General features: G+C 44.8%; 1 protein-coding gene across 3 annotated transcripts in view; it reads left to right on the top strand.

The window, feature by feature from the left end:
- LOC105035263 (BTB/POZ domain-containing protein At5g48800) overlaps window positions 1-8,833 on the top strand; it is a 35,159-nt gene extending 26,326 nt beyond the window's left edge. For 2 of the 3 annotated variants that reach the window (XM_019847276.3, XM_073243842.1), the window contains exons 3-4: window positions 6,181-7,347; window positions 8,046-8,833. In XM_019847276.3, the coding sequence (XP_019702835.1) occupies window positions 6,181-7,347; window positions 8,046-8,558 (1,680 nt within the window). In that variant the 3' untranslated portion in view covers window positions 8,559-8,833. Of the gene's footprint in view, window positions 1-6,172; window positions 7,348-8,045 lie in introns of all 3 variants that reach the window. The other variant, XM_073243843.1, reaches the window with a different exon arrangement.
- Window positions 8,834-13,204: the final 4,371 nt, after the last annotated feature.

The raw sequence follows: 13,204 nt of genomic DNA, 5'->3' as shown, positions 1-13,204 counted from the left end.
TGGAAGAGTATCCGAAGCCTCCACGACGGTGGGAGTGCAGATGAATCCCCCACGATGGTGGAAAAGCATCCCAAGCCTCCACTCCATCGGAGTGCAGCTAAAGCCTCACTCTTCAGTGGAAGAGCATCCCAAGCCTCACTCTTCAGTGGAAGAGCCAGTGAAATCCCTGCTCCCCTGTGGGAGTGCAATCGAAGTCCCCATTTTTCAGTAGAAGCACAGTCAAAAACCCCACTCTTTAGTAGGAGAGATCGGATTGGAGTAGGCTGAAGTACGCCCATAGAGGTGGAAGCCAAAACCCACTGGTTGAAGATCCTACTTTTTAATAAGGAAGCCGAAGACTCCACCCTTGTGGGAGGTAGAAGACCCCCCAATCCTAAAATTTAAACATATTTAAGTTTGCAACGCAACAATGCTAGGAGACCGAAGCAATAAATGCGGACAAAGGTGAAAAGTTCCAATTCAAAATATGTTGATTGATAATAGCTTGATTATAAAAGCAGCGGCCCTACGTGCCCAGTGCCCAATGTTAGACCACAACGAGGTCGCATATGCCGCAATTCCTCTCACATGCACGAATGACCCTAGAAGTAACAGGACAACACGGGGAGGACCTCCGAACCCTTGTGGTACCCGCACGGGCCCTTGAGATCCCTGAAGCCACGAGAGGCAGTCTTTTGAGGATCGGACTTCGACCTCAAATAACCTTTCAGAACTTATCCTGCACATGCTCCGAGATTTCCTTGGGCATGCAATTAATTTCTCTCATCCCATCTCCCTTTACAAGTGACGTAACCCGAAGAGGAAGAAGGAAAAATGGGAGGTGCTCGGTTGACGAGAAGACTATGGACAAAAACTAATAAATTATATGTCGTGGCGATGTCATCCACATATCTCCTCTCATAATGTCGTTGTCAGAGATTTACACATGAGGCCATGTAGAGCCATCAGCCGAAGAATAGAGGGATCGAAGTTGCACCATTGCTGAGCTCTTCATAGTCAAGGGGCCATCCCACCATGCACGAAGCCCAAGCACGCCTATGGCCAATGCCGAAATTGCTTGCAAGGAGAAGAGAGAGCTAATGGTCACCATTGTCACTCTTTTCGTTTGTCTCATAATAGAGCTCCTCCCTGCACGTCCTAGTCAACGCCAAAACTTGGGGCCCCATCGATCGATCCTACCCTCAGCAGCAATTGCACCTCACTGAAAAAGCTGATCCTAGGATCTTAATGGCTGATCTGGTGACCCTATCTGACAATATTGACACCCGCCAATGGATCCCATCACAGGCGGTGCCAAGACCGCGCGCTCTTGGGTTGTCGGTGTCCCCACGCATGCGTCCCAGCTGCACCAGAGCCACCAATAGGCGAGCCGCACCGAACCATCATGGCAAACTGTCCTTTCCAAATTCAGGCTCCTGAAACCACCCTTTGGCATGCTGCCTTGGCAAACGCCAAGATCATTTGCGACGACCCTGAAGCAGGGGCCGATTGAGGCAAGCTGGACTTTCTTGCGGGTGAAAGATCGTTGGGTGCCATCATCACCAAAATGGGGGTAGTCTCGAGGCCAACTGTAGGGAGGCTGAAGTCTTCTCCAGCTCTGAGCTACCTGAGTTCTGACGGTGCTGCTCGGTGTTTCTCCCTCTCCTTTGCTAGATCTACGGGAGAAATCATCCATCGCCATGACTCTCCCTGTAGAGCAGATCTCCTTCGGGTGCGAATAAAGGATTCTTCGCAGGCTGACTTCAGCCGCCTGAAGATCGGACTCGGAGTCGAAATTTTCGATGCACACCATGCTGACTTCAGCGGCCTAAAGATCAGACTCGTTGGAGTCAAAATTTCTGGTACGTACCCTCATCTGACAGCGTCGATCCCTTCCGAGCCCAAACCTCCGAGCTCCCCCCACGAGCGGCCTCAATCCCTCCTGCATGCGCACCCTCCTAGGCACCGAACTATCTCGCATGCCCGAACTCAGATGACACCGAAGTCATCTGGGCCGCAATTGGGACATCGCCGCTCTCTGGCCCCTGTATCCAGCTTTAAGCATCTAAAATTGGGACGAATTCGTCACATACAGGATCTATCATCTCAAGTGAACGGGTGGGAACCCACTATGACAACATCGGAATTTAAGCAACCCGTAGATATGCTATCAATAAATGCTAAAGCAGACAATGCTTCTTGAAGGGGGACCCACGTCGTTTGGGCCTACAATTCACTGACCACAACTAGAGATGCCGTTCGCCATAGACGTGATTCAAGGCATCCGCACATCAGTCAAATCAAGCCATTAATGCAGAGCAACTAGCCATACGACTGCAATGTCATGTCGATCAAAAAAATTAGGATCTGATTCGTATCTCCAGAAGTAAAATGTTGGTTCGTACTTCCTGGGCCTGATCTCGACTCAGACCAAGGAGTAGGGGGGCATATGTTGGAGGATGATACCTCAATTATACTGAAGATATGAAACAGAAGGGATTCATGATAGATGGCGTACAAAAATATTATTAGTATCAGAGGAAGAATAATGAGCACAATCCTGATGGAAGATAAACCACCTCAGAACAGTGGGATATTTATTTAGGAAGTCATCTAATATAGCCTAATTGAAGGCTTAACATCGGATCTTACCGATCCTTATCTATTGAACATCCTTGCGACTTGTGGGGCCGATCTTAACTTCGGCCAACTATCTTGGTTCCGACGGTTGATCCTTACCTCAGTCGTGCCCCTAGCCACTGGCCCAAATACAACACCCAGACATCAGATACTGATTCAGGGAATACCACGACTCAAGCTTCTTCTCCAAGGATCTTGGACCGATCCTTACTCCTAATCATAAGTCATACGAATGACTATATTAAAATATTCTAGGAAAAGTTAACCCTCCTGAATCATGATGCTCTTCAATGAGCCATCTTTACAAACAATTGCCTACAGGTGATCAGCTCGATTCATATCAAATCAAGCCATCTGGCGATGCATGGTCGGCCCCGAGGTATACTCTCCCCAATCCTTAGTTCGGCCCCCATATCCAACGACATTCATCCGAAGTTCCCAGGTTAGCTCGTTAAAGTTGATCGCTTATTACGATGACTCTGAGGCATTCTTCCACGATTCGATCATGTCCATGTGCTAAAGGATGTGGGTGGTCAAGAGGGAGGTGAGGCCATACCATTCTCAAATTCTCTCAAGTCAACTCATACAATTAATAAATGCAGCCCCATTGGCTTCAAAAATTGCCCTGGATCATGTGAGCCTGACACGGGCATTGATACCTCCTCCCACTTGTCCCATTTCTCCACAAGTCACATAAGACAAAGAAAAAGGAGAGGCGGATAGAGAAAAGGTGGCGGGGGAAGAAGAGCAAGGAGAGGCTGAACCCGTGTACCTAGTTTCCGTCCGCAAGTGTTCATGCGCCCTACACTCATTCGATCCCCGCCTTGGCCTATGGGCCCCATAGCGGCTTTGGCCCCTGTGCTGTTGCCGACCCTTTCATCAGTGGGGGACCAAAAGACCTCACTCAGTGAGGAGGAAGCAAACAAAGTAAGGAATTTCCATCCAAAATATTTTATTAATTGCTTAATTACAGAAATCAAGCCACAACAAAAGCAACAAGCAGGAAGGAAAACCCCTATGCACGTCTTTGGCAAATTTATGGCACTCCCTTCCCCTGATCCAGTCATGACTCGGACTCGGGAGTGGGGGGGGCTAGTGTTGGGGGTATTTTGGTACTAACCAAAGACATGGGGAAGACTTCTGAATCGAGTATGATAAAGGCTTTATTTGCCTCCCTGCCTCTTGTCTCATCCCTCCAAAAGCACACAACAAGACAAAAGGAGAGGAGGTCATGTGAATTTAATAGAAGCATTAACTGCCTCTCTTCTCATGCCATTCTCCCATGGGCATTATAATAAGATAAAAATAGGAGAGAGAAAAGGTGGTGGAGAAGAAAGGCAGAGAAAATGTGCCTGCGTATTCGGCTTTTGCACACGGGTGCCCATGCTTCCTGTGCTCGATCGATCCCCGCTTCGGCCTGCGAGCCCCGTGACGGCCTCGGCCCTTGCATTTGCTGTCGACCTACTCAGCTGCCAGTCCTCGACCACCAATCCTGACATCGGCTTCCGTTACTAGATTCAGTCATTATCCTCCATGAGATCTTTTTGTGACCCATCACATCATCCCATTAATAAATGGGGATAATCATGAGTATAGCAGCCCCTACGTTCTATAGCCGTCGCTGGTTAGCCCACGTCATTAATTAGCATGACCTCCATGTGCCATGAAATGACCTTATCAAGTGCGACTCTCGAGGACACTCAATGAGGGGCAAAAGATCTCTGAAATCCTATCCTCTTCTTAAGGCTCCGATCTCATATATAAAAAGATAAATAGGAGATTCCAAAAGGTACACCTCTCTTTCTAAAAAAGACTCGCACTTTCCTTTCTGTTGCGAGAAATCTGACTTGAATGTCGGACGGTCTCCGCCGGAGCCACCTCTGGCGGGGACTTTTTTCTTGCAGGTCGAGCGGCCGTCGACTCGCCGGGTTCCGTCATGTTCCAACACCTCCGGCTCGGGACGAATTTCATCCGCCACAGTACCGATGCAACAAACCTTGCATTCAAGGATTGCGGAGGAGCTAATTTGTGCAGTATTGTCTCTTTTTAGAAGTGTTAAATCTGGTTGAATAGAATATGTGTTTGTTGAATGCGAGAGGCACGAGAAAAGGCAAAAGTGCTTTTCAAGGGAGAAATGTATACATGCAGCAAGAAATTATTCAAATTCCTGCTTATTTCATAATTAGCTTAGAGCCTCCTTCGATGACTGCACAAGTTATATGATGGATATTCCTTATATAGCTGGTGCTTGGAAGATGTTACTTGGTTAGAAAGAAACTTTTCTGATTAGAGAAGTTTTAAGGTCATAGAATTCTCAAAGTGGGAGGTCAAGATAACTCACTTTACACATAGGACCAGGGATGCTGATATGTTTGGGATTATGCCTGCAGGAGCATTTCCAATCTCAATGTCTCTTCGTCTCCGCTAAATCATCTCTTCATATGAAAGTCTAATATGGGACTTATCCTGAGCATAACTTGTTTGGCTTTCTGAAGACCCCTTTTAAGTAATTGGATTGTGAAATGGAATTTAGAAAGGTACTATAACTAAGTTCACTACACATGAAGAAAGACTAAAAAATTGCTTAAGCTTCTATTTTGGTTGGCTTTAGCCTTTACCCATCTTGTGGAGTCTGGAATTTGATTTTGTTCATATATCCTCATCCAATGATTTACATTATTTTATTTTTCATTTATCATATTATGAACTCTTAATATTCCATAATAATATATTATGAATTGTTATTTTATTCTTTTATTTTTTATTAGGATTTTATTGGGACAGATTCGGTGGTCTAGTTCCCACTTTTCAAAATTTGGGAATTATAAGACAATATTGGAGTGCTTTTTTATACGCTAAATGCAGAGAGAACCAGTGGAACCACTATTTAGGTTGATGTGATATTTTTGTAAACCAAGTTGTATTATGTCAGTGTTTCTGAATGTAACCTTGTGATACTATGACATAGTACATATCTTAAGGATCTTCTTAAAATACTAAACTAAAAAGAAAAGTCCTTACCAAGAAAAAGTGGAGGATTGAAAAGATGTTGGCAGAATGAGGTGTTTGCAAGTTTGTAATTGCTTCTTGTTTTCCTTATCTAAATATAAAGGATCGACACAAACACTGAATGTAAAAAGTAAGCAACTATTTATGATTTCTGAATCCTTTCCTCTCTTATTATGAATACCATGCTTCTGTATGCCCATATTGAAGTTGTAACTCGCTATCCTTCCTTTTTCCTGGTACAATATTCTTCCGTATCCTTCAATGGACCAACATTGATGTCTTCTAGTTTTCATCACTCACAGCAGAAGTTGTAACTCGCTATCCTTCCTTTTTCCTGGTACAATATTCTTCTGTATCCTTCAATGGACCAACATTGATGTCTTCTAGTTTTCATCACTCACAGCAGAGCCACCTGTACACTGGCCAGCTCACCTACCTGTATGCGTCTGAAAACTTGATAGATGCTACCAAATACTTTATTACTAAGTGCCCATCTTTTGTTCTATCAGACATTTCAAAATATTTTAACTGTTCCAATCTGAAGAAATGCAGTTTCCACTCATCTCCCGAAGTGGTCGAATTCGGAAGTTGATAGCAGAACACAGAGATGCCGATATTGCAAGGATAGAGTTGCTTACCTTACCTGGTGGTGCTGACTCCTTTGAGCTGGCTGCCAAATTTTGCTACGGTGTAAACTTTGAGATCACGACTGCAAATGTTGCTCAACTATGTTGTGTGTCAGATTACCTAGAGATGACAGAAGAATATGCAAATGAAAACCTTGCCTCCCGTTCAGAAGCTTACCTTGATGGTGTTGTCTGTAAAAGCCTTGAAATGTCTGTTGAAGTCTTGCAACAATGTGAAGGCCTTTTTCCACTTGCAGATGAACTTAACATAGTTGGAAGGTGTACAGATGCAATAGCTTCAAAGGCTTGTGCAGAGCAGATAGCCTCAAGCTTCTCACGTTTAGAATACAGCAGTTCTGGAAGGCTTCATATGAACAAACAGGCAAAATGTAATGGTGACTGGTGGATTGAAGACCTCTCAGTCCTTCGGATTGACTTGTATCAAAGAGTCATAGAAGCAATGAAATGTCGAGGAGTCCATCCTGAGAGCATTGGAGCATCACTGGTGAATTATGCAGAGAAGCTGTTCAAGAGGAAACCTACCTTATGGACTGCAACAAGTCGTCCCAGAGTTGGACTAATGCCTGGTTCCGTTGGTTTTGAGGAAAAAACAGTGGTTGAGACTATCGCTAGTCTTCTGCCTGCAGAAAAAGTTGCTGTGCCAATGAGTTTTCTGTTTGGGCTCCTGCGGTCAGCAGTGATGCTTGATTGCACAATGTCCTGCAGGTTAAATCTTGAGAGGAGAATTGGGTCACAACTCGAAATGGCAACTCTTGATGATCTTTTAATACCATCTTTTCAGCATGCCGGGGACACATTATTTGATGTTGACACAATTCACAGGATTCTCGTAATCTTCTCTCAGCAGGATGAGAGTGAGGATGGAGGTTCGGGTTATGATTCTGATGGTCCTAATCCTCCCTCTCAGACAGCATTAGTCAAAGTTGCAAAATTAGTGGACAATTACCTAGCTGAAATTGCTCCAGATGCAAATCTTAAGCTTGCCAAATTCGTTGTCATTGCAGATACCTTACCAGGATATGCACGCACAACAGATGATGGATTGTATCGTGCTGTTGATATTTACCTCAAGGTAAGATCTTTTATATAATTCCACAACTTAAAAATCATAGTGTACACACACACACACACACACACACACACACACACACATATATATATATACATATATAGATATACATATATACATATATACATACATACATACTATATATTTTCTTGCAATACTACATCTCGAAAAGAGCTTGTTATCTTTGTCCATAATTTCTCTTATTTATACCGTGAAGGAAAATAAGTGCAAAGCCCCATATATTTTCTTGCAATACTACATCTCAAAAAGAGCTTGTTATCTTTGTCCATAATTTCTCTTATTTATACCATGAAGGAAAATAAGTGCAAAGCCCCACTAGTTCATCGAGGTATCTATGTTTAAGAAGAAAGACCATTGGGAGGCTACTTGGAGCACTGATCCTAGTAATGAGATTTCACATCTTCCCCTAATATATAAGCAACATAGATTGGTTGCTTGTGTATATTTAATTCAACTAGAAAGGTGGTTAATGAAACAGCTATCTTATGTTTAATTTATAAAGTGATTTGAACATCAACCGATTCTACCCTTGTGGGCCTTCAGGCTACTAGGAATCACCCATTTTTCACTGATTAAACTTGATTATGCTAGTGCTAGATGTTGTTAATTAAATTTAAATCTACACTGATAATTGATTCTTATGGTGGATTTAGACTCACCTATCCCATTTTATTTTTCAGGCTCATCAGGGACTGTCAGATTTAGAAAGGAAGAGGCTCTGCAAACTCATTGATTTTCAAAAGCTCTCAGAGGAAGCTAGTGCTCATGCTGCACAAAATGAACGACTTCCGCTTCAGGCAATTGTTCAGGTTCTCTATATCGAACAGTTAAGACTCCGAAATGCTCTATGCTGCTCTTTTTCAGAAGACAACCAGAAAACAGCATACCAATCACGGCGGATCAGCAATGGAGCACTCAGTGCAGCAATGTCTCCTCGAGATAACTATGCATCACTAAGGAGAGAGAACCGTGAGCTGAAACTTGAGCTGGCTCGGATGCGGGTACGGATCAATGATCTTGAGAAAGGACATGCATGCATGAAGCAAGACTTGGAGAAGTCCAGTTCTAAGAAATTGATGAATTCTATGAAGAAGTTTGGAAAATTGTTCATTAGCCACAGTCCTTTCAGGGGTTCAAGTTCACCATCCAAGCATTCTATGGTGACAGATTCTAAAGTCACTGGAAGAATATAAGTCAGTTCATGTCATGGAGCTTTTGAATTTTGGAATAAACAAGAATTTTGTCCATTTGGCACTGGCATGACCCTCGGATTTTTATGATCAAAATAGGAAGCCCAGTTGGACACATCAGCATATATATGCTATATGATTTGACAATCAAGTTTTTTTTTACATACTGATTGTGAGAACTGTCAGTATTACGCTGTAAATATCATTGTAAAAATATCATTAATATTTTTGTCTTTCAGTTATTGGGGACCATATATAAGATATTCTTCTTCTTATTAATATTTTTCTGATATAACGTGCAATTTTGAATTAGTTCAAGTGCTTTATAGCACATGCATGGTTGCTTATTAACACTCATAGTGAACAGAAGCTTACCACGAATCAATAGAGCAGATCATTGTTATTGGAGGAACAACAAAACATTTCTTGGTCTCCACTGCTCAAAATCCTGGAGTTGCAAGAGAGAACAAAGGAAACCAGGGATAGAAGAGGGGACGATGAGCTTTTGGTGATTCACTATAGGTATTGGGTTGCTCCTAGAGTATCAACTTAAGAGGGTGGAATCTTATCCAATGTAGAACTCAAAACACAGCCAAAGTCTTCTCACTATTCTACATAATTTGAGAGCTCTGTAAATGCGAAACTACTTGTGTTGATTCTAATGCTAACCCAAAGTCTAGCATCTCCCACCAAGATACGTCATGCAATCACCATTAGTATTACCATCTCCAAGTCACAACTGTTGCCTCTCTTTCATAGAGGAAGCAGCCAAGCGATGGGATAACAATAATGTAAGAGAATGGTACCAAGTTTCTAACTAACATGGTGCATCAATTCCCAATATCTCTTCTATGGTCCAACAAATTTGGCCACCTCGGGTCGAACATTTCTAATCTCTAATCTCTCATGAGCTCTCATCAAAACCATGTGCAACCCACCACACTACCGTACTTAGGATCAGAAAACAAAATAACCCACATACTATATTATATATGTTGGATGCACATTAGTATGTTAAGGTCAAGAAAATCACTATTTATTGCCAGCAACAAGCATCAATTACTGCATACAATTTTGCAGTCTCCTCAAAACTCTCATATCAACTCATTTTAGTCTCATTGCTTTCCCAAATATGCTCTATAAGAGCTAATTTAATCATGATTGAGGTGCATGATGCTAGAGAAACAGAATCAGACTTAGACATCAGAGCATAATTTCAGGTCACAAAAGGCATAAGATGTTTATATAAATGAGCTATAAAGCATATATAGTGTTAAAGCAGGAAACCATCCATCCACTACTATGCATATAGTTGTTATTACAGCACATGTTCTCATACATACTATGATGAAGTTCTTATACAAGAGAAGATATCATGCTTCAAACTCCATGAGGATTCAGTGCTGCCTTTCCCCTTGGGTTATGGATTAGAGTTGCAACCTAGCTAAGATAGCTAGAAATCTATTTGGACAAGGCTTAAGTTCAAGGTTCACAATCACTGTATTGGACCCCATTCTGGTATTATGTTAGTACAATATTGATATATGCCTGATATGAGATCAATTTGGCATTTTGCCATTCAGTATGCCCCGTGACCAAATATCAATTTAGTAATGGTATGGTATAATCCTTCTAATATAGGATGGTACATACCAGTGCCCTGAACCTTGCTTGAATTGATTTTATATTAATAATGAGGAAGGACCCAAAGGTATACCGCGTCTACTCCTCAAAGGAGGTTCTAGAGGGAGATTAGGTTATAAGAATTAAAGAGAGTAAGAGGGAGAGAGCAGAGAAGTTTGGCACCCAAAGCTCCTTGAAAGGCCTTCTTCTTTCTTCTTTGATTGCAAGGTTTATAGTGTTAGGATTTCGAGGGAGGAGAGATATTAGAGAATAATTTAGGCTTAGGATAGGTTTTGGTGGAATCAAAGTAGAAAAGATTCCCATAGTTTAGCTATTTCTACCCAATTTTCAACCAAGGATTTCTAATTATTTTTTGGGAGAGAAGAGGGACCTTTATAGAGGAGGATGGGAGGCTTAATGCCTATGATTGATTGAGAGAGGGTAGTCTAAAAACTAAAGTTGAGGTGAGTGGATAGATTGCTAACATCCATTGGCTCTAGGGTTGTAGGAAAGATTGATGATGCGGCCTAAGTCAAGGGCTAGGATAAAGGGTAGTGTATGATTGAAGTGTTAAATTAATTATTTCTCATATGATATCTCCTCTCTTAAAATTAACTATTTCTCACATGGTATCTTAAAGTGAAATGTGTAATTTAAAGAGAAGCATGAAGAGGCAATAGATGGATCATATGAGGCAATGAATGATACCCGAGTGCCCTTTCACATCTATAAATTGAGAAGAGAACCATCATTCCCATCGATCTAAAAAACATCACTCAGGTGAGTTAGAGAAGATAGTTAAGTGAGTTAGGGAAAAGGAAGTAAATTGAACACTAAATGAGCTCCATTGCGCCCTTTGAGCATTTGAGAAAAGAAAATTCTGTCCATATAAAAGAGGACTGTGAGAGATTTTTTCAATCTATTTTATTAATTTTTAATATATCTGGTGTTGGGTATAAAATATCCCCCAGCCGAAGTTCGTGATGGGAGTGACCCTCCGGGGATCCAACTGACTTTCGACCTCCGGCAACATCTCTTCAAACCTCCTGGGCGGCCGAGCCTCCGCCACACTCCCAAGTTTTGCCGATGGGCAGGACCCCGCCAGCGTCGACCAGATTCTTCGCTACGTTCGGACTCCTACGGAAGCCGGACCTCGCCCACGACTTCACCTGCAGACTTCGTCCGGACTTCTACGGGAGCTGGACCTCGCCCACGACTTCACCTGCAGACTCCGTCCAGACTCCTACGGGAGTCGGACCTCGTCCACGGCTTCAGCTGCAGGTAAACTCCGACCGGACTCCTACGGGAGCCAGACCTCGTCTACGGCTTCAGCTGCAGGTAAACTCCGACCGGACTCCTACGGGAGCCGGACTTCGTCCCTGACTCTAATTGCAGGTAAACTTCATCCGGACTCCTACGGGAGCCGGACCTCGCCCACAACTTCACCTGCAGACTCCGTCCGGACTCCTACGGGAGCCGGACCTCGTCCACGGCTTCAGCTGCAGGTAAATTCTGTCTGGACTCCTACGGAAGCTGGACCTCGTCCATGACTTCACCTGCAGACTTCGTCCGGACTCCTACGGGAGCCGGACCTCGCCCACGACTTCACTTGCAGACTCCGTTCGGACTCCTACGGGAGCCGGACCTCGTCCATGGCTTCAGCTGTAGGTAAACTCCGACCAGACTCCTACGGGAGCCGGACCTCGTCCACGGCTTTAGCTGCAGGTAAACTCCGATCGGACTCCTACGGGAGCCGGACTTCGTCCCTGACTCTAATTGCAGGTAAACTTCATCCGGACTTCTACGGGAGCCGGACCTCGCCCACAACTTCACCTGTAGACTCCGTCCGGACTCCTACGGGAGCCGGACCTCGTCCACGGCTTCAGCTGTAGGTAAACTCCGACCGGACTCCTACGGGAGCCGGACCTCGTCCACGGCTTCAGCTGCAGGTAAACTCTGACCGGACTCCTACGGGAGCCGGACTTCGTCCCTGACTCTAATTGCAGGTAAACTTCATTCGGACTCCTACGGGAGCCGGACCTCGCCCACGACTTCATCTGCAGGCTCCGCCCGGGCTCCTACGGGATCCGGACTCTGCCCACGACTCCAGCTGCAGGTAAACTTCATCCGAACTCCTACGGGAGCCAGACTTCGCCCCCAACTCCAATTGCAGGTAGACTTCGCTCGAACTCCTGTGGGAGCCAGACTTCGCTCGTCTCCAGCCCTCGCTGCGGGAAAACTCCATCCGAGCTCCTGTGGGAGCCAGACTTCATCCCCGACTTCAACTGAAAGAAGACTCCATCCGGGCTCCTGCGAGAGCCAGACTCCAAGCTCCTCTCAGACGGGTAGCTAGCCGCCTCTCTCCGCCAGACACCCCAGCCGAACTCCGGCCGATGGACCTGGACCCCCTGGCAGGCCGCAGCAATGGCCACAATCCTGTTCCACCTCCTGCGATGGATTCCACGCGGCTCCATCACTCCCTGGCAGGCCCTAATAATGGCCACGATCCTGCTCCACTTCCTACGATGGATACCGCGCGATTCTTCCATTCTCTGGCAAGTCGCAACAACGGACGCCGCTCCGCTCCCCGTGGCAGACTCCACGTGGCTCGCCCCGGTGATAGCCACGGGTCCAGTCCACTACTCTCCGTAACAAACTCCTCCTGACTCTGGGCGGCCCACTGCCAGACGGTTACAGACATCGTCATCAGTTTGTTGCCCCCTCCGCCTATAAAAGGGGGATCCCAGATACGTTATTCTCTAAGCTCTCATTTTTACCTAGAAACTCTGCTAAAATTTTCGTTCGAGCACTCCATTCTTGTTGAAGCAGAGAACTGACTTGAGCGTCGGAGGGTCTTGCCGAAGCAACCCCACCTCTGGTTTAGACTTTTTTTGCAGGTCCCGGCGGCGACCGCGATTCCAGCTTCTCCGGCGCAAGCGGATTTTTGCACCAATAGGATTGGCGCTAGAGGAAGGGGTGAACCTTCGCAGTACCCTTATTCTTAAAGGAGCACTCAACGGGATTGC

Source organism: Elaeis guineensis, chromosome 9 (assembly GCF_000442705.2).
Source record: "Elaeis guineensis isolate ETL-2024a chromosome 9, EG11, whole genome shotgun sequence".
Taxonomy (NCBI): Eukaryota; Viridiplantae; Streptophyta; class Magnoliopsida; order Arecales; family Arecaceae; genus Elaeis; species Elaeis guineensis.
Note: the sequence above shows the minus strand (reverse complement) of the source record. Positions and strands in the feature narration are given on the sequence as shown.